We start from the raw sequence: 21608 nt of genomic DNA, 5'->3' as shown, positions 1-21608 counted from the left end.
GTGGAGGGTCTGCAGCCACCTCAAGGCTGCCAGAACAGGAGCCAGCAGAGAACCTGCTCAGCCAATGCACAGTGGAGGGCCTGCAGCCACCTCAAGGCTGCCAGAACAGGAGCCAGCAGAGAACCTGCTCAGCCAATGCACAGTGGAGGGCATGCAGCCAGGCACTGTGGAGGCCCTGCAACAACCTCAAGGCTGCCAGAACAGGAGCCCGCAGAGAACCTGCTCAGCCAATGCACAGTGGAGGGCATGCAGCCACGCACCGTGGAGGGCATGCAGCCACCTCAAGGCTGCCAGAACAGGAGCCAGCAGAGAACCTGCTCAGCCAATGCACAGTGGACGGCATGCAGCCATGCACCGTGGAGGGCCTGCAGCCACCTCATGGCTGCCAGAACAGGAGCCAGCAGAGAACCTGTGCAGTGCAATAGGCTTCTCTGCAAATGTAGTCCTTGCAGCTCAGCAGCTCTTATGAAGTCTCTCTTAGATGTGCTGTTCTTTGGTCGAACTATACAAGTAAAGAACTCTGGTCTGATTGCGATATTTGAGGGCAGGAAGAAATGTTCATCTTTAACTTCCTCCTTGAAGCAGTTCACTAATATTCCTGCAAGGATTTCTTTATCATTCCCATTAATCATTAGTAAAATAATTGCCCAGATTACTTCATTTGAAAGAAAGCAGAACTCTATGGACCCCATGCCTTAATATCTTATTTCAGCTATGCTATCTATAGACCCTGTGCCTTAATGTCTTATGCGCTAATAATGGACCTTATGCCTTAATGTCCTATTTTAAGCTATGGGAAGTATGGAATGATGTGTTCCAATAAAGCCCAGAGTTCTTCTTTGCTCACTTTGTCTCCCTATGACGTAGACACGTATGCAAGGGACCAGGCAGGGATGTCATTTGGGGGTCGCCAGAGGTCGCAACTGCGACCCCTGAGGTCTCCCGTGCTACCCCTAAAAAAAAAAAAAAAAACACATTTTTTTAAAAATGGAACTAAAAAATACTTCAATGTACGCTCCCGAGCACTGGTGAGTTCCATGTAGCTCTTTGTTTCTGGAGTGGTTGGCTTTCTTGCTCAGGCCTCTTAAAAAACAACTGGTTCCAAACGTATACCACTTTGAGCAGTGACCCTAAATACTAAAGAATAGGAATAACAAATAATGTCTTTCTGGAATTCTATACAATAATTGCTAGACTCGTTAAAGGTTTGTTTCAGGCACACTTCAGGGGGTGAGTCGCTGATTTAGTCTGTTCTTAAACACCTCAACTCAGCCTTTCATTCTGCTGGGGTCACTAAATGAGTGCCAACACAGGTTAGGTGATATTGTATGTTTGTTCTATTTAAAGCGCTTAAGCGTAAGTGCTATATAATAACACATTATCTTTTGGCCTTGAACGCCTGCTTGCATTCACAGTAATTTGGTAGTATGGGCCTATACACACTGATATTTACGATGCATTTGGTGATTCATTCTTGTATGACATGTATATCACATTATAGTGATATCGTAACCATATTTTTTTCGTAGTGTACTTGGGAACAATACTATGTGGTGCCACTTCCTTTTTTTGTCAAGGGGTGAAAGGTCGTGTTCCATCGCTTCCCGTGATGTCACTTCGGGATGGGGTCAAATGACATCACTTCTTGTGTTGTCATCAGAGGGCATGGGTCGTCTGATGTCACTTCCGATACCCGTGGCATTTTGGTGAAATGACGTCCCTGGGCCCTGGTAGGCATTCCTGAATACTTTATGTTGGGGGAAACTGGTAGGAGGTGCTTCAGATGAGGGATTCTACTGCAAGGACTCTGTGATCTACGGTAATAGACACTACAAGCCAAAAAGTAGTGGGCCCGACCCTCTTGCAGATGAGGGGAGTTGAGGCATAGATGACATAGCGCCTGACATCATAGCCATCACTGGCAAGGCCCCGTTTACTGCTTCTTGGTCGGAAAGGAAAGTTCCCAACACTTGCCGAGTTTGATTTTTGGTTTGTTGGTTTGATCCCTTTTATACAATAGGATTACGCATTTAATGAAAACCCAATATCAACTCCTAGGAAGCCATCAGAGCATGTTGCTATAAATACAGCTGGCCTTCTGAAATGGGTACTGAGAGATCGCCAGGGCCTTTCAGAGACAAGCCATGCACCAGCCGAGCCAATGGCAGCCTTTGGTGGCACTGGCATGTCCCTACAAAAGGCTGCCTCATGGGCCATGGTGGTAGCTGGGTGATGTGGCCTCTCCTAGGCCCAGGAAAGGGCATTGCCAGGGGGGACCGTGATCACTGGCAGAGTTCAAGTGCATGAAATTGGGGGGGCACCGTTGAGAAATGGGGACTTACCTCAATTCTGGTGCCCACGCTTTAAGAAAGGGGTTCCCTGGTACCGCACCCTCTTTTCTCACTACACCCACCCGATCTTATATTTGATGCCCTTGAACCATTTATGACCTTGCTGTATGAGCTACCCTGTGCTATCTGAGCTGTGGGTGAGTGGTCTTCCCCATCCAATAGGCTAGCAAGCAGGTGTGGACGGTTGGCTGGCCCCTCGGGTTACCCATCAGGGAGGAAGGCGGATCCCACGCTTTGGTCTTTGACTGTCTGCTCTGACAGTTGATATCTCCATTAACATCAACTCAGACATCTGGAACAGGCTACTGGTGGTTCCAAAGAATCTTCCAGGATAAGGTCAAGTTAACTTGCATATAAGCTGTAGCAGTCAGGTAGGGGTCCACGTCAATTATTTTCTTTTTAAAGTATGTGCAATAAAATGTGGCCTGTTTAACGAAGTTGCTTCTTGGTCTGCTTGAAGCCAATATCGCACTCGAGAGCATCCCCCATTTCACAGACCAACCAGCATTTAACCACTGCTGTTTTCCACAGGGTTCATGGCTCTGAAGTCTTCGCACACATCAGCAGTGCAGCACTGGGCAGGAAAAGTTACCAGGAGAAGTACGTCTTCGTGTACAGGTGAGCGGTCCTGCAGGGCATCCCTCTTCTACCCATGCCCCGCTTTTTTGTTTTCTTTTTCTTTCTCTCTGCCCCCGTGCCACCTAAATTGTCACTGATTTCCTGCATACTTTTGAAGCTGGTGGGAGCGTATCTGCTAACAAGGGGGGGGGGGGGGGGGGGTTGGAGGTGTGAGGGGGCACTCATGTTTGTCACGTGACCTGTAAGGATTCATCTTTAATTACACCTGGTTCCCAGCTGTAGGTGCCCGGATGGTCTTGTTCTCAGGTGTATGCAGCGGTATGCGTAGAAATGACCGAATCTCAAAACAACGAGGCAGAAATGAGCACATTTGTTCGGCTGATTTATTTCGAATTTTTGGTACATTTTAATTAAAATATATGTGTGAGGTGAGGCAAGGGTATTAGTTAAGGTAGGAGGGGTGGAGTGAGTGGGAGTCTCCCCCCCCCGCATTATTAAAAAAATAAAAGTGCAAAAAGCAAGTAGGGCATTTGGTTTTTCGACCCCCAAAAAATCGGTCATTTCTCCATTCGTTTTTTAAAATTTGGTTTATTCATGGACAACCAAATGCACCAAGGTTGCATGGTGCCAATATGGCACTGAGGCAAGTTTGTCTAAGTGTGTCGCTACGACATGAGAGGCAGGGCGCTATGCATGTGGACTCCTGCTAGATCGGCATTGCTGCTGCTGGAGCACCCTCTCCAGCAGAGATGGCCACTTTTCTCTTATTTCAGAGAACATTTTTGTGACTTTGGGAACACCATACTTTACTCGTGCTATTGCCATTTTTCTGAATAGAAGCAGAATCTATGAAGCAAGTGGACTCCCGAGCTTCTCACTTATCTAGCCAAGACTCGGGTGAACCTGATGCTGGGTGCGAGATCCAGGCTGAAGGAGGAGACTTTAAAGTATCTCCCCGGGCCACACGTTATTCTAGTGGGAAGAAATATCTCACACTCTCCCCGTCTGACTTTCTCTTGGTGTCTCTGACCATCTAAGTCACCTTTTAATCCTCCCTCCTGGAAGCTTGACAGGAGCAGGTTTACAAGGTTGAGAGGCACTGGCAAGGCTTGGGGGCTTGGGAAGAAGCCGGTGGACCTTGCATGGGCCCTAGAAGACTCACTCGATGCCAAAAGCACCTGAAGAGGCTAGAAGGCCACAGAGCTTCCATAATGCCCTGGAGGCTCAGCCTACAAGAGGTCTTGCCAACAAACATTTGGGCCCTGGCATTTACTTATTTCATAAATTAAGTACTGCGACAGGCCCTCATTTTGCCATCGTTTTCTACCCTGCCACAAAAGGAGCACCAAAAAATGTGACCAGAGACCACTAATAGGTAAGGATGCCATTTAAAAAGATTTCAGTCCATGAGGACATTTCTAGCAGAGAAAAAATGCATTGTCTGGTGCGTGCCGTGTTTTGTGACGGGGTGTCTTCATGTATCACATAGGTGGTAGGAGTTCTGCAGCGGCCCTTGGCATGCTGGGGCTTCTGGTCACTCGCAGCTGGTGAGCGTATTGTGCAGCCTGGGATTCCAATTCGCCAGTACTAGTCATGTGACCACAACACCTACATGGCTCCGTTTCTATATTGGAAAGCATCAATTGATTTCCTTGACCACATGGCAACACAACACGAAGAGCAGCCGTAGAAAGCTGCGCAAGAGCACCGCACAAATGAAAACCGGAGTCGGAGGCTTTTAACATTCTTGAAAAATACCAAAGGCTACAATTACAGACGGTAAAGTCTTATTATTTAGTTGTGTAGGAAAAAAATTGCAATGCATAAGAATGTATTTGTCATTGCTAAATTATATGACTGGTCATTTTCAGACTGAAAGAAAGCTGAGTGCTTAGCGTTATGCTGCCACCTTGAGGCGAAAATCGGAATGTCAGCTTCTCTTGCTTGTATTCCTGGTGGAAGCTGCAAACCGTCGTGGCCCACTGGACGCACCAATCACACTTCACCCCTCCCCCCGGATCTGACGAGGGCACGTGCTGTTCCCCACGCGAGTTTCTAGACAATGCGGTAACCAGACAAAACACCCTAACACGCCTCCCCTCGTGGCTCCTCTACTGCTACCCCGCACTCCCTCTACAACATCTTTAAGATGGTGAAACTTAAATAATGTTTTAATGACTTGTACTTCAAATAGTAAGACAACTTGTAAATCAATATTATAAACGGGAATATATTTTTTCGTTGTCCCATATGTATATTTTTTTTTACCAAATCAAGGGTAGTCTAAGGCCCTCATTAGGACCCTGGCGTTAAGGGGTTAACAGCACCGTAAAAGGTTGCGGCGCTGTTAACCCCTTAACGCCTTACTACGAGGTCCCTTTGCGGCTCCCGACCTTAACGGATGGTCTGGACCAGCCTTTAAAGTAGGGACCCGCAAAGGCACTTTGAAGTTAATTATGGTACCGCAATTTGCGGTACCGTAATTACCGCCTTCCCCATTCCCATTGAGTCCTATGCGGCAAAAATGGGAAGGTGGAAGGGCCAATGGTAAGTGGGGAATTACCACTCCGCCAACCTTGGAATGGGGTGGTAATTCCCCATTTAATCATGGCGGAGTCGGTAAGTTACCGGCGTTAACCATGGCGCTAATAGCGCCATTGGTTAACGCTGGGGTCCTAATGAGGGCCTAAGTCTCCTAGTTGCTGCTGCGTCATCTATTTTTCCAACAATTTCAATCGCAATTTAAAAAGTAGCAGGAAGTAATGGCTCTCCATTTGGCGAACAATGCTCTGAAGCCGGTACAAGTTCTCCAAAGGTAGGAGATTAAAGAGGAGAGTGGAAGAAGGGAAAGCGTTAGATGGTAGGGGAAAAGAGGCGGTTCCAGCTATGTGAAGTAATATTAGATTACAATGAGTGCCTTGAAGCTACTTCAAAGCGCTGTAGGAGATTGCACTGGTGGTAGATGGGCTATGATGTGAAGCTGTCAGATTGCCAAAGGATGTGAGTACCTAGACAAATTAAAGCAACGTCTCCCAAAAAGTATGAGTGCATGAGCCTGTATTGAGACAACCTGGCATGTGGGGAGAGTATCAGAATACCAGATCCCAGTATCTAGAACATGGCAGGAGTTTAGGCATATGATGACAATAGCTGTATAGTGGTGTGGGTACGTGGGCATATAATGCTAACTTTTGGCAAATAGTTGCAGGCCAGATGGAAAGCTCATGCGCAGCGCAGCATGCTTGCTTCGGGAATCGGACGATGCCATGCAGCAGATTTGAAACTCTAGTTGGGCAGATTGGGCCTTTTCTCCTTCTGAGGGCAATGACTTGAGTACCATAAGTGGGTAATAATAACATTGATTATTACAGAGGTTAGAAGCAGCCCATCTGCACAAAGCTCTATAAGAGAACGCCGCATTATAATACGATGCGAGTATAAGGCCAATATATTGAAATAGCTAGTCAATTGTGCGAGTTGCTGTTGTGTGATGGCAAAAACTGCCAATTTGTATGAGTACCCAGCAATGATGTGAGTACCTTACTGTATGATTTACAATACCTGTGATCTGTTGGGAATATGTGAACATATACTGGCTAAACTTAGCCAATGGTAGTCATTTGTGCATGAGGTTATAACACTAGGCAAATTGTGACGGTACATGGGATGTGATCTCAAAAGCTACTGTAGCAACAAAGAAAATGGTGCGCACCCGCTCGAGTACCCGACGAGTACTGACTGCAGGTCTGCAGACCACGCTGCTTTCTTCGTGCTCAATACCTTCCTGTGGATTTTGTTGTCTTCAGCTTGGACTTCCTGGGTATATTTGTATATACCATCAAACATCTTTTAAATTACTCAAACTACGTTCATTATTGTGTATCTTAAGTAGCATACACATTCTGCTTACTCTCATTTAGTTCCCTAAACCACGCCCCCTCACGTGGGCGTCTATTTCACCAGGATCCGCGTGCACCAGCGCGCGCGCGCGCGCACTTGCTTGAGTATCCGACGAGTACTGACTGCTGACCGCTGAGCCATGGTGCAGCGAGTCAGAGTGTCAGGTCGGGACTCGAATATTAGGCTCTTCCTTTGACTTATCATTCCTTGTTACAGAACTATAAGTGGTTGACTTCGAAGTCAGATGGTGCACGTTTTTTTAATTTACAATTTCAAGAACTTTCAAACCGGACCAGTTTACAGCCCACTGAGATTTTTCTACAACCCATTCCAAAAATGAACCGTCTTACTGCAGGCATGCCTCGCATCCCAAACCACGCAATGCAACGACAATTCTTCTTGAAATCCCCGAAGAATTCCAATCCGAGTAAGGTTGCCTTTCCTTCCCCAAAAAATTTTATTTTCTCTCCCGACATCCGTACCTTTCTCAGGAATAGCGAACCTGTTCGGACTTCCGCTTCAGATTTGCAATCCGTGAACAATGAATGCACTCCTTTAGCTCCTTATCAACCTCCCTCTAAACGTAATACAAACCTGCTATCGGATGCAACCATGCAAGGCTGCTCTTTGTCCGCTAACAGTCCCATTGCCATTGCCACCTTCCACACACCGACCTACTTGCCAGAGTTTTCCATGGACACCCAGATCCCTAATCCAGTGCCCTCTGCTCAAACATTTTTGCCAATTCCTTTATATTCTCAAATATTGGCTCCTTCAAATCAAAACAGTGAAGCAAGTAATCGCCTAAATCATCCCATGTCCAATCCCCACAACCTAATCCTTCCTCTACCAACTCACTCTTCTCACTCCACTCAAACTTCTGCAAGCTCATCTCCTCTAGGTGCTATTCCTGACATCAACCTTCCCCGACCTACTGCTGAGCATTCAGCCCTTTCAATCTCCCCTGAGCTATATCCCACTGATGCACCAGAAGATATAATCTCATCAGGAGAATCTGAATCGTCCTTAGTAGCCTCATTTTCCAAACCAGTTCCACGGCCCTCGTTTGGATTTCCTTGAAATTCGAATCCTGTTTTAGAATCGGCCTTGGCAGCCATAAATACTATTATTTTTTCCTTAACTAAACTATTTGAAGTACTTGATCTTAGGTCCGCCTCTCAAAATGAATTGTTGATTTTGCTGCATAACAAACTGGATTGGCTTGCCACAAACAAACCGATTTGAAGTGGTTCTTCCTTGTGCTCCATCTGTGTTATTGGATCATCGAAATGTGATGCCTCTGGAGATGCCACAGATCGAGAGTGAAGGTGACAACACTCCAATCCTATCCGAATCCAACAAGTCATCCCAAATTCAGCCCATTGGGCCAGAATCTTCTGATATTCAAATCATAGAAAGACTGTTATATGATCTATTTTCTAGACCTTCTCAAAACAAAAGAAGAAGACAGGAAATAGGAAACACACATCTCAGCGATTCGATGACACTAATCCTAATCCGAATATTCAACAAAGACAAAATAAAAAATCCCAAAACTCATCTTCTCCTTTAACTAAAAACTCTAAATCTAAGACTAAAAGATTTGTAGCAAATCTATCCTCTCCCCAACAGTTGCCTGATAACGCTGTTGAAGATTTGACTCCTCAAATACCAACTCATCAGGAAGAAGTTGCAAAAGTCGCAAATCCGCTCGATCTGGTCATTGGCATCTCTAAAGGTAAGACTTCTGATAAATCAAAACCTTCATGTAACGTCTTTCAATCAAATTGTGGAACTTCCAACCAGATAAGCATGACCACTACACATGAAGAACTTATGACTTTATCAGTATATTCACATAGTAATAAATCCATTGTGGAAGACGTTCATCATGGTCTTCATGATAACCTTTAATCCAAACAACATGTAACACCAACCTTCCATGTAAATTTTGACATCCAACCACCCTCTTTTAGGATTATGGATCAATGTTGTAATGACTCAGCCTCAAGTGCTTCTAGATCTCAGGAGAGAACTACCAATCCAACTCTATCGACCTTAGTTGATTCTCCTATAAAATTTGTCCAATTTCAGTCTAAACATATTTTGCCGAGAATCGATGTTACACATCCAATCTCATCATCAAGTCTAGGTCAGTCTTCTAGGTTGCCTTCCCAAAAGACCTTAGACATTATCCATGAAGAAATCAGACCAACTATTTATTATCCATATCCTCTGGTCCTCAAAGATGAGGACATTCCCCTTACAATGCTTGACAGATTATGTTCTGATCCCTTTCCGAATCGAACCACAATTCTCACGGTGTTTAACTCAATCCCTTCCTTAAAACAATTAAAATCTAGCGATATTGAGCCCGTGAGATATCCAATCCCTGCACAACAAGAAATCTTGGTGATTATTATTCCCTCGCAAATTGTTAAAAAATTAGTGTGGGGCGAAAGACAACCATTATTCATCAAAGGGATGCGTCTTGAAGCTATTATACCTCCCCCTCCAACCAATCAAACTTTGCTTCATAACCAGATGCAATCAATCATAAATACAAAAGATATAACTTCCTCCTGTCCCAACGACATGCCCACCTGTAGATGCATGAACAATGCTCGTCTAACGTCTAAACCCCCTCCTTCCAAATGGGATTGGGTTAGAAATGTCAATCAAAATGACCAACATCGAGCAGATCATTAGGATAATCTCTCAGGCATTAGACATGCTTGCTCCTTAGAATCCTGGAATACCAGGTGATTTTCCCATCTACTTTTCACTCAATCCTCAAATTTGATATAGTTGTTTTACAAGAAACTTGGATGCTAACAGCTCCAACATGGGCAAACCATCAAATTGAAACTGTACAAGCCTCTAAACCTGTGAGAGGTCGCCCTGCTGCTGGCCTTTTAGTGGCAATCCGCAATGACTCTCAACTTGCCCTGGCGGCTTGGTCATCTCCGGATCTTGCCATTCAAGCTGTAAAATTGACCACTACTAATACAAAACATCCTTTTTTTTTTCCGAGTTGTGTTCTAATAAAAATTTATTGGAACCCTGCTTCCCCTTCTGAACTGCAGTTCATTGATAAAATTGAAAATATTTTGAATAAAATGTTACTTGAACCTGCCATTAAAACCACAATATTAGCAGGTGACTTTAATCTAAATTGTCTTTTAACCTCCAACATTCGTCCTAATTTAAGAGCCTCAAAATGGTCGAACCTAATGAACTTGAGAAAATTCACTGTGCTCAACGGCTCCACTCCGGAAGACTCACCTCCAAGACCAACATTGACTAGAAACTCTAGTCAGTCTTTCTTAGATTACATCTATATCTCTTCTGAGTCAAATAAGCTAATAGCCTCTTTTCAAGTTCTACCTTCCACACCCAGTGACCTTAACATCCTACAGGTTCGCTGGATTCCCCATTCATTCTCAAATCCATCCTATTTCAACCATAAACTTGAAATTAATAATGCTGGTAATGGCATTAAATGGTATCCTAGCCAGATTAACAAATTACATCAGAGACTCATAAAGGCTGATTCTGAAATATCTGCTTTCACGCAAATCTTCTATAATGATTGCATCATGATATTGAATTAAGAGAGTCGTGGCTCAACTCGTCTGAAATATGTTCATAAATATGCACGAATACCAGCTATTTTTAATCTTAAACAAGAGCTTAAGTTCGCACTAAGAACACCTTCCGTTAAACTATCCAAAAGTTTAAAGACTCGGCTTAAGTCAAGATATAGAAACAAGATTAAACGACGACTATTAATCCATAACCAAGAACAGGCAGAACAAATGTTGAAAGCGCTTATCTCAAGATCATCTGGAGAAATATGGAAAGTAATTAACAAACTACCTTCCAACACTCAGCAATCTGTTCTCCTAAATACAACATGAGTCGTCATGGACCTTCCATTTTCAATCACCTTTGTTAAAGTCTTCCTCACAGTCAAGTATATATTTTGCATCTCAGCTTGATTTAAAACAACTCAAATTCAACAACCTAGATATTCAGATTATAATAAAGAAACTGAGTTCTTAAAGAGCCACGGGTCCCGATAAATTAACCAATGCAATATTAAAATCAAATCCTGAAACCTGGGCCTTGCTACATGAAACTGTTTTTACAAGAGTGTTAGACAAGCTATCATCATACCTATTTTTAAAAAAGCATACTGGTCCAATCCCGACAACTATAGATCTATAGCCCTACTAGACGCTCCTGGCAAAATCTTCGTCGTACTTGTTTTATGCGATTTTACAAAATGGCTTACTCAAAACCAATTCATGGATCAAAAACAATCTGGCTTTGTAGCAGGTGTTGGTACAGCCCTGAATCTTTTAATATTGTCAATCATAAAACAACAAGCGATTCAAGACAAATATCCTGTTTTTGTAGTGCTTATAGATTTTAAGCAGGCATTTGATTCTGTTTCAAGACAATTATGGACCAAACTTTTTAAAGCAAATTGTCCTGTGTGTATTATTTTTTTAATCTATCAATTTTATTCGAATACTTCAATCAGGGTAAAAATGACAACCGAAGGGCTTTTATTTCAGCCAATGGAGACGGACACTGGCTTAAAACAAGGATGTCCATTTGCCTCAATCCTTTTTAACTATTATTTTAATGATCTTAACATCATATTTCACTCAATATGTTAATTTCCACCAAAATTGGGCAAGCATGAAATATCTTACCTGTTATATGCTGACAACCTCATTCTGTTAGACGGAACACCAATTGGCTTACAGAGAAAGCTTTCTGCTCCCTCTGATTTTGCCTTGAAAAATGATCAGGTAATCAATCAATCTAAATCGAACATACTTACCATCACCCCTCATCAAACTTTAAATTTAATTGGAAATTAGGCAAATGCTCGCTACTCCAGATACATGAAATATCTTGGTGTAAACATTAACTCGCATCCTTTAGACCAACCCTACAAAGGAGGACTGACTTCCACAATGAGACTTCTAGCAATACAAGGGAAAGCACTCCAATCGATTTACGTAAATTCTCTCTCTCACCGGCTAGAATATTTTATGTTCAAAAAGTTGTACCTATTATTACGTATGGGAGTCGAACCAAGGCTACTCCTAAATCTGTGATTGGGATATTTTAGAGGGTATTTATTGGAAGTACATTCTTCCTGTACCTGCAAGTATCCCAATTGGATTTATCAGGTACGAACTTGGTCTTGTGTCTCTTCATGCCTCTGTATCTTAGCTAATGTTAGGTACTTATAGGAAATGTCTAATATCTGCAGACACATCAACAACTTTGTTCTCTGTCCTGAAAGAAATCATTCAGACTCCAATTTCTAGACCGTCGTTTGAGTGGAAACAAGCATGTTGTGCAATATTACACCAAGCTGACATCTCTGAATCTTTGCTACTAGAATTTCCAGATAAAGCAAAAACTTTGTGGAGACAAGACTGGATTGCTACTTATGATAAAATCAATACATATGAAGCTGTTAAGATTGGTTCATTTCAATTGAAATCTCTCAATATACTTCCTCAATATCTAACAAAATGTCCAGATCGAACATATGCAGATTTGTTTCTGAGATTTCGTTTCGATCTACTTCACATTAAAAACAAGCTTGCAATTTATAACAATTTACCACACTCAGCCAAGGCATGTCGTTACTGCAACCTACCGATTCCATTGAGACCTCTAGACATCTCATGATAGATTTTGTACATCTAGTCGACATGAGAACTCAATTCCTCTACAAACATTTTCATCATTGTACTTTATTAACTAACAATGAATTATGGTCAGCAATGTTTAATAATTAAAAAAACTCACTCATTATTGATAATTGATATTGTGCAATTTTTTAAGAGAACTGAACCTGTTTCCGTTATATTAGAAGTCTCTAGAAACAACAACCTATGTTCACATGTCTCTTATTACCAAATAACAGCAGCCTATTTTATGTTCTCCCTGCTCACTTTAAATTGTGGACTATGACACCTATTACTGTTCTAGAAATCATGTAACGTATGTAAAGCAACAACAATTGCATGTAATGATTCGTATGACCACATCAACAATCTACTAACAGTGCTATTGTCGTCTATACTAACCATATACATTGTCTAGATGCTAGATGTGCTCAATGTTTAAAAAAGACGAAAAAAAAGTTATGTAACGTGAATGAATAATGTGATAAAAATTGAAAAAGTTGATAACTCAACTAAACCAATATCTTAATACATTTAAAAAAAAAAAAAAGAAAATATGTTCACAACACGTAAGGCAAAACTGTTGGCTTTCTTGATGCTTGTTTTCTATTCTACCTTTGCAAATAGGGGGGGTTTCACTGTAAATAACAAACACGTGTGCACACACGTGCACAAAGTTGCTTCAATACCAAGGCAGATATCCAAGTGCAATTTCCTCAGCCTTCAAACCTTCCTCTGCTGTAACCCATTGTCCTCCCGTTTTTTCCAACTCCTGGCCTCTCTGCCTCAAACTTAAAGGACAGCAGCAAACCTAATTGGTAACAATATTGCTTTTTTCCTTACTCACTCAAACTTTTTTTTTTCCTAGTGAATAGCATAGTTTTTCAAGATGACTCTGTCTCCAGAACATGTGTTCTCCATGCCTGGGCTTGCTTTATTTGTGTATTTTAAAAATTTATTTGATCTTTTCATCGGCGCTGGCCCTACCCACAAGGCCACGGAGCACCTTAGAAAGGTTAAGGCCACGGAGCACCTTAGAAAGGTTAAAACGTTTGAGGTGAAAAAGAAGTTAGAAAATGTTTTCAGGACAAGATAGAAAGATTATGATAGACAAATTGTGTCAGAAAATAGGTATGTTTTGAGGCTCTTTATGAAAGTGGTGATGGAGGATGTAGGGCAGACTGGTAGAAGCAGGGCGTTCAATGCCCTGGGTGCCCAGTGGGTCAAAGCTTGTGTTTGTGTGCATGTTAGTTTGCAAAGTGGCATGTGTAGGGGATGCTGGCTTGCGTGTCTGGTGTTTGTGTGGGTGATGGGTTTGAGTTTGTCATGTAGTTAAGATGGGGTCTTGTGGTGAATGACTTAGGAAACAATGTACAGCCTTTTGAATGCAATTCCTTGTGGTACAGGGAGCCAGTGGAGCTGGGCAAGAGCTGGTCTGCATTGTGAAAATTTGGGTACGTGGACGATAAGTATGGCTCCTGTGTTTTGTAATTCTTTAAGGTGGGGTGCTGCTGGGGAGTGCACGGAGGAGAGCATTGCGGTAGTCCACATATGAGAGAACCAGTGCTTGGCCTGAGGTGCAGAAGTCATCAGGAGGAAGGGTGTGTTTGATCTTATGAAGGAGGTGTAATTGTAGAGTGCATGTTTTGGTGGCAACAGCTATGTGGTTTGTGAAGAAAATGTGGGGGCAGATGGTGAAGCTAAGGGATTTGACCAGTGTGGAGAGGGATTTGTGTGGGTTGTCCGTGGCTAGCTCTTTGATCCAGGAGGTGAGTTTGCGTTTGTGTCTTGTGGGCAGATGAGGAAGCATTCCATTTGGAAGGGTTGAGGAAGTGGGTGGCCATCCAGGTGGTGATGGTGAGATACTTTTGAGGGTGTGGAGTTGTGAGGGGGATGCGATTTGGAAGTATATTTGTGAGTGTCATCTGTGTATTGGTGGAAATGGATGTTGTGTTTGCTAAGGGTCTGTCCAAGGGATTCAACATGTAGGTTGAAGAGTGGAGAGAGGGAGGAGCTTTGCGGGACCCCATACTTAACCAAGATGGGGGTCAGATTGAAAAGGGGGCATGGAGGCAAAGTGTATCCTGTTGGTAAGGAAGGAGGTGAACCAGTTGAGGACGGTGCCTGAGAGTTTCATCCTGTGGGATAGGATGCTGAGGAGAATGTTGCGGTCGATGGCGCTGAAGGCTGCAGAAAGGTTGGGGAGAAAGAGCAGTGTTGTGTGTACTTTGTCTGTGATGTTGAGGAAGTCATTGAGGCTGTGAAGTGTAGCGGTCTCAGTGCCGTGCCCAGGTGAAAAGCCTGATTGGAAGGGCTTTAGTAGGTTGTTTGTGGTGACGTTGTGGCAATTGGGTAGTGACGAAGTGCTCAATAATTCGTTCATGCACAGGCCAGTGCACTCTGGGAGTTGTAGTATTTTTTTGATTTGAAATTAATTAACATGCCAGAAAACAAAAGCAAATGGTCTCCAGATGATGTGGATTCACCCATTTGATCACCCTAAAACATCACACAGTCTCGCACCTGCTACAGGAGCATGTACGAGGAACGGGCCTTCATTTTTGATGTCTTCCTTTGGCCATTTACTTCCGTCTTCGACCCCCGTCCTCCAAAACCTCGTACTCCTGCAGGCAGTCTCCGGCCCTTTTGATTAAGCCAGCATCAACAACAAAAGCCCTTCTTAGTGCACCATTCTGGCATGCCATTGCCCTGTGTAGCAATTATCATACTGCCCAAGATATTGGGGACAGTTCAAGAATTCTTAGTTTCACAAAGAGATGCTAATTCATGGGAGGTGTGGGCCTTCTAAAAAAAAAAAAAAAACTCTACGCAGAGTGTTTAGCCATTGCCTGCACTATGGGGGTCTTGATAGTTGTATATGGGCATGCTTGTGTCCTCTGCCTGTCGATCTTTTCTCTACTGCTTGTTAATGATTGTTGCGCTTTGAAACACAATTTCTTGATGTATAAGCGCCATACACATGTACAATAAATGCATTGTCAAAATGCCACGGCTCGCTGATCTCCAAGGTGAGAGATTTAACAGGCTGGTCCTGCTGTGCCCCCAGCCCCATCGGTGCCCTGCGGTTCACCTACACCTAGAACCTAGAAATTGCCTTGGTGCCCCACCACACCATGCATTGGTGGAACATAAGTTATGAGTCAGGGAGGCACGGTCACGCTGTGATATTAAATGTGAGGGCATATGAGTATTTCAGGTAGTTAAGTATATCGAGCATATACTCCAAATATTGATTATATGATTAAATCCACATATTCTTACAAGACTGACCATGTCTTTGTGTCCAGAGAGGAGACCTTATGTGCCCATGGTGCCATGATGCATGGGCAGAGGGCGGGGCACACAGTGTTCTATTTGCCGTCTGGTGGGAGGGTTATTGCGAAGCCCTGTGCAAATGGCTTGGTTGATATACGTGTAGTGTGTTGAACTTGAATAATAAGTGGATAGATGGGGTCAGAATAATGCAGCGGGGTGGCAAAATTAGTTAACCTAGCAATAAAAATGAAATCCTCTAACCACACAATGAAGTTATCTGGCAGCCAAATGGAAAAATCTAGCTTAAATTAATAAGGCAATCTAGTTACTTGAAGAATGTGCCTAGCAGCACAATCAATTAATTTAGCAGCAGAAGGAATTAATCTGGTTTAAAAAACGAATTAAACTAGCTACACAATGAGTGTATTGTATCTAGCATGTAACATTAATTAATCTAGCAGCAAAATGAAAGAAACTAGCAGCAAGATTAATTAATCTATCAGCAAAATGGAAGAGTGGAGCTACACATTGAATTGGTCCAATAGCACCTGCGGCCGGATTACCTGCCCACTGACACACTTTCTTCAACTTTATCTTACTAAATACTCTCCCTCTAGACCAATACGTTCCTCTGGCACACATTCTCTGTGTAAAGCGTTTTGCTAAACGGGCAGGTGGTCTATGGCTTTTCTCAGATGGCTCCCTCCTATGGAACAGCCTCCCCCTGCCTCTGCGCCTTGAGCAAGACTTTCCTAAATTTCGAAAGCTGCGCAAGACTTTCCTCTTTACCTCCTCCTTGCCTTCTACTCTCCTATGCTAATCCCACAGAGGCTGTGATTGCTGTCCAGGGCCCTTGTGCATCCTCGGGGCCCTTGACCTCTCACACCCAATCGGCCCAGCTCCTGTCTACCCGCTGCACTTGCCTTGGCACACCCTCCGCCCTGGAGGTTCACACTTACTCCCAAAATGGCCCAAGGCTGTTTAGCACTCAACAACCCAAGCACTTCCTCTTGGCTCACCTATGAGCTCAGACTACCCAGCACTTACGCCCTCTGCCCTCTTCCATGCTGCACTTGCATGATCTGAATACTCACAAGGCATAGTAGGTTCGTCCGTTCTTCCTTTTCCCTCAACTGCTCCTATTAAATATTATGTTGTAATGTATTTCACCCCCTTGTTCCCTAGCCTCGCCCTGTGGGTGCTTTGAAACAGTATTGCACTTGCTGTATAAGCGCTTAACAAGCAAACAATAATTAAATAAATAAAGTAGACTGCCCCAAGTCTACTGCTCCATCCTTGCTTTCACACTTTCAACCTTTCCAAGGGGTAAACTCTTTTGGTACAAAATTGATGCAAATCATGCTTTGCAATCAGTCCGGGTGGAGCTACAATGTCAGCCATAGAAATAGTTCATACACCTCATCACTTCATGCCTCTACGGTGTCACGGCACATTGTTGTAACACACCAGACTAACACTGATATCTAGGCCTTGCAGAAATCCTCAGACAGGCCTCCCCCGAGTCAGACATACATCATCTCCAAAGGTGTGGGTGAAGTAGTGCATCTGCTCGCTCTGCCCAATCTCCTGAGCCAAGAAAATATTCCCAAAGGGCAGCCCCCAACCCTTGGGAAAATACCAGAGTCTTTCCAGATCCAGTGGTCTCGAAAGGAATGTGTTGGGCAGAGCTGATGGTGAAGCTTCTCAGGACCAGCGTCCATAGAGTCATCAATATGTCTGTGCCCCAAATACACACAAGTGTTTGCCGTAAAGCCAATGGCACCCTAATGCCATCTTTGACTTGGCAGATCTGACAGGGCCGAAGTGACCGACTCCTACCAGTATGAAGACAACCATCCAGAGAAGCCCGACGTCTTTGCCCGGGAGCCCTTCATCGTCCGTTTCCATTTGCCAACCACAGGTAAGGGAACAAGTGTCTAGAGAATTCAGTTTGTGGCATTCGCAAGCTAAATAGTTCATCTTATTATTATTTATTTTTTAGCCTGATCAGAAAGCAATGGTGAATATAGTCTATAACGAAATGAGCATTTTTCCAGACAAGCATGATGGATTTGACCCCTGCCATAATGGCCCTTCTGAGGCAATGGCCTGCCTTGGAATAGCCCACTTTACCCATGTGCTTCTGTGCAGGTGGCCAGTAGTTTCATGCATTTTCGGGTGAAGCTGCTCTTTAATCTAAAGAGAAAGTTGAAGTGAACGCCAGGCTACTACAGGACAATTGGAGGGTCACGGGTACTAAGCGTGTGGGCAGCAATCCAAGGCGTTGCTAGTGGGGGGTCTGAGTGGGCTAAAGCCCTTGATGTTTTGGTTGTAGCTCTGGATAGAAGCTCAGGGGCTACACCAAAAGGCTAGTTATCCCCGAGTCCTGACAGTCCCGACATTAGCGGAGCCCCGGATCTTTTACAAACCTAGCAACACCCCTGGCAGCAATCCATGAGAGCACTCGTGTGTCTGGTTAAACATGCAATGAGTGCAGGTGTAGGAGTGAACGGGCAGATCACGGTGCATCTTTGGTGCACGTTTACCGTACATTTGTCTAGAGCTCTTCGACCCATGAGAGAAAAATAATGCCAGCCACGAAAAGTGGAGTTTCTGTCTTTCCTCTGTGTCTTTGCGTATAGAAGCACTGCCTGCCCAAGCCTCCAATTATATTGGAGGTGAGGGTCGGCTGCCACGGGTGTGGAGGCACAAGGGAACACACATGGGGCTTGGCAAGGTTTGCCCACATGAGTGTCTGTTTATAAATGTCTGCTTCGGAACAGTTGCTTATATCCTCTTGCCTCGCCGGAGCATGCCAGTCTGTCCCACTTATTGCATGATGCTCTTCCTATCCCTTGCATGTGATAGGATCATGCTTCCTGTCACACGCTGGTGCAGTGAGCTGAATTACCCACTATATCACCACCTTTCCTAAAGGAAAGCGAAAATCCCTTGGCTTTTGTCCATTGCAATCTGTCTACAAGTGCTTGGTGTTATCCGGTTTCGTGCGGATCCACCTGGATCTTGCTATATCGTTCCCTGGTTAGTTTCCACTAGTCCCTGACCCGCTGGGCAGTGTAATGAGAGAGTCCTTTCCTTGCTCTGCCCTCCTTCTCAACCGGTCCCCTGTCTTCCAAGGCTAGTTCCTCCAGAAGTCATTCTTCTCTGGCTTCTGCCCCTTCGTCAGGAGTTTGGTGATGCTTCCGATACATGGCAGCTCTCTTTACATTCCAGTCCGTTGCTTACATGGCAGGCTGAAGAGGTTTCCACCACTGGTCGGGTGGACTGCTGCTGGACATTGTGACTTTGTGGTTTAGCCAGGCTTCTTCTGTGGTAATGGGCCTCTTCTGGGGTCATGCATTTCTCCACCCACTTTCCCAGATACTTTTTTTTTTTAAACAGCTTCTCAGATCCTTTCTTCCTCATGATCCACACAGGTGTCAATATGGTGATTCCTGATCTCCCATCCCCCGACTTGAAATGGGGATCCTACCATTAAACTTTTGGGCGAGACCATGAACGTAGTCCCCGCTGTAGACCATGCATATGGTGAATGCTGCTTGGATCCCTCCTTTTACGGGGAGATTCACCCTCGCCACCGGAACGCTTCCGTGTGAAGGAAACGGCTGTTTTTTCATGGAGAATCCCAGTTTCAGATGGGAATGTCCTGCTCTTTGTTGAAACAAACTTAACCTATTGCCAGTCACCAATAGGGAAGAGCACCCTTTGCGTCAGAATTCTAGATCTTGCCCTCGATGTGATCTCCTACAAGAACTGGATTCCCATCCATTAAGATGTGTGGTCCCCCATCATGACCGCATATCTCTGAACAGGTTTTGTACAGTACATAAGCCCAATGAAGTCGACCGCCCTTTCCTCCCACATTCCACCATACTCCTGCTAGCCAATCCAGGGATGGACAGCAGGTCGGGTGCTCAGTCTTTTGCCACAGATGTGGCATCTGTTTAGCAGTCTCTGCATGCCGGTGTCCGTCCATGTGTTCACGGCTACTAACAGTGCTCTCTCGCCCTCTTATTGGTGGGAGTGGCTCCTTAGTGCCCCTCATTACCCACCTTCATTAGAGGGACTGCGTGTCCATTGCTGAAATGGGAGTGTTGTTTCTCCTTGGTAACTTTGTTTCTGGTGTAGTTCTGGGAATGTTTCTCTCTAATGCTTCGTTTCTGTGGTGGTTTCTTCTTCTGAAGCCACGCGTGGCACCTGTACCAGATGAGCTGCTGCAGGACTTTGTCACCATTGCCACCTGGATGAGCGTTTGTCACTTAAGCTGCTATGCATTGGTCTTGGAGGTTTTTACTCTTGTTGTGATGACTGGTATCCCTGACAGACAGCTGGGCAGCTCTTGCATTCTGGTGAAGGTATCGGGTAATAATGTTGCCTTGAAAAAAGTCGTCTGGTTGCACCCTCCAGGCTATCAAGCACTTTCCCCAAATATTCTAGGACTAGAGCTATTAATATATAATTCTACCCCTCCCAGAATATTTGGGGAAAGTATTTTTGTAGCCAGGAATAAGTCACCAGAACCTGATTTACTTTTTCACGACGACATTATTACATGGATCCCTGGTGAATGGGCTATTCTGTAGTTAGATTTCCAGGACAGCCGCACTAGCCTTGGGTTTTGGGTTCTTGTGGTGGTCTGCCTAAGAAGTCTCAGCGAGGGCTCATGGACCATTTGAAGTATGGGTCCCATGAAGATGAGCTGAATTGGAAGGATGTTTAGGTGCAGGCCAACTTCTCCTCGTCAGTTACCGAGCGGTGCTGTTCAGCCAATTGTGCTTTGGAGGGAAAGGCAGCGGTGTTGACTCTTCACTCTCGCTTGTGCTGATACAGAGTTGAGTGTATAGGGTATCTTACTTGATCTTTTCAAGTGCGTGGTTGCATTGGTAAGTTCACATGAATTCTTCTTCCATGCCTGGCAGCACTCGCACATGTTCTGTTTTTGAGGAGAAATCCATTTGAAATTCGACATAATGTCATGCTGTGCCCAGGAATGACGGCAATGGGCCCTTGTCTTCGGAGTTCAGAGTGTCGAGAATCCATTTCATCTAGCTATGCGTCTGGGCTATACAACTACTGCCGATATCGAGTTCCCTAGAAAGGCACGTCTTCCTATGTAGAAACTGGAGTATCTTCCGCAGGTGGCACCCGCAGTCTCTCAGACTCGTGAGGACTTTCTCCTGCGTCGTGTTAGTCTTCTACTGTCTTTCCTTGCAGGGGAAAATTCCCTTGGAATCATTTCACTACTGGGATATATTTCAGTGGGTTCTATGTCATTTTGTTTTCTGAAGGTTGCATATCAAAAAGACCAATTTTTTTATGGTGGATTTCGTGCTGTCCTGACAAAACGGGAAAGGTGACACACTGCTGTTTTTTTCCAATTCGGGATGGTTCCACCCCACCTTTGCTCCTTGCCACCCCCACCCCTCTGCATACACACACGTTTTGACACACTCACGCGTACACAGACACACACACACACACTTACTTCTGACATCCGCAGCTCTGCATCTTGGTCTTGCTGTGCCTTTCAGCCCCTGCGCACACTCGTGTGCGGCTCAGGAGTTGAAGGTTCGATTTAGAAAGACTGCTCTCTGCGGTCAGAGCAGCCTCTCTAAATCTTTTTCAGTTTAGCTTTTTTTGACCTAATACCATTTCCGGGTCCTTGCTGTTATTCTGTGGAAGACTGTGGTTTCCAGACAAAGGCCTAATACCTTGCTCGTGTTATGTCAAAGGGCATCATGAACGGTGTTGGATGCTTCAG

The 21608-nt window shown here is 44.3% G+C and overlaps 1 protein-coding gene across 3 annotated transcripts in view; it reads left to right on the top strand.

The window, feature by feature from the left end:
- Positions 1-21608, top strand: part of LOC138567347 (deoxyribonuclease-1-like 1) — a 184839-nt gene that overhangs the window by 139859 nt on the left and 23372 nt on the right. For all 3 annotated transcript variants that reach the window (XM_069645461.1, XM_069645463.1, XM_069645462.1), the window contains exons 4-5: positions 2883-2969; positions 17635-17747. In XM_069645461.1, coding sequence (XP_069501562.1) covers positions 2883-2969; positions 17635-17747 — 200 coding nt within the window. The remainder of the gene's footprint in view (positions 1-2882; positions 2970-17634; positions 17748-21608) is intronic.

Source organism: Ambystoma mexicanum, chromosome 2p, assembly GCF_040938575.1.
Source record: "Ambystoma mexicanum isolate Mex_15411 chromosome 2p, UKY_AmexF1_1, whole genome shotgun sequence".
Classification (NCBI taxonomy): domain Eukaryota; kingdom Metazoa; phylum Chordata; class Amphibia; order Caudata; family Ambystomatidae; genus Ambystoma; species Ambystoma mexicanum.
Note: the sequence above shows the minus strand (reverse complement) of the source record. Positions and strands in the feature narration are given on the sequence as shown.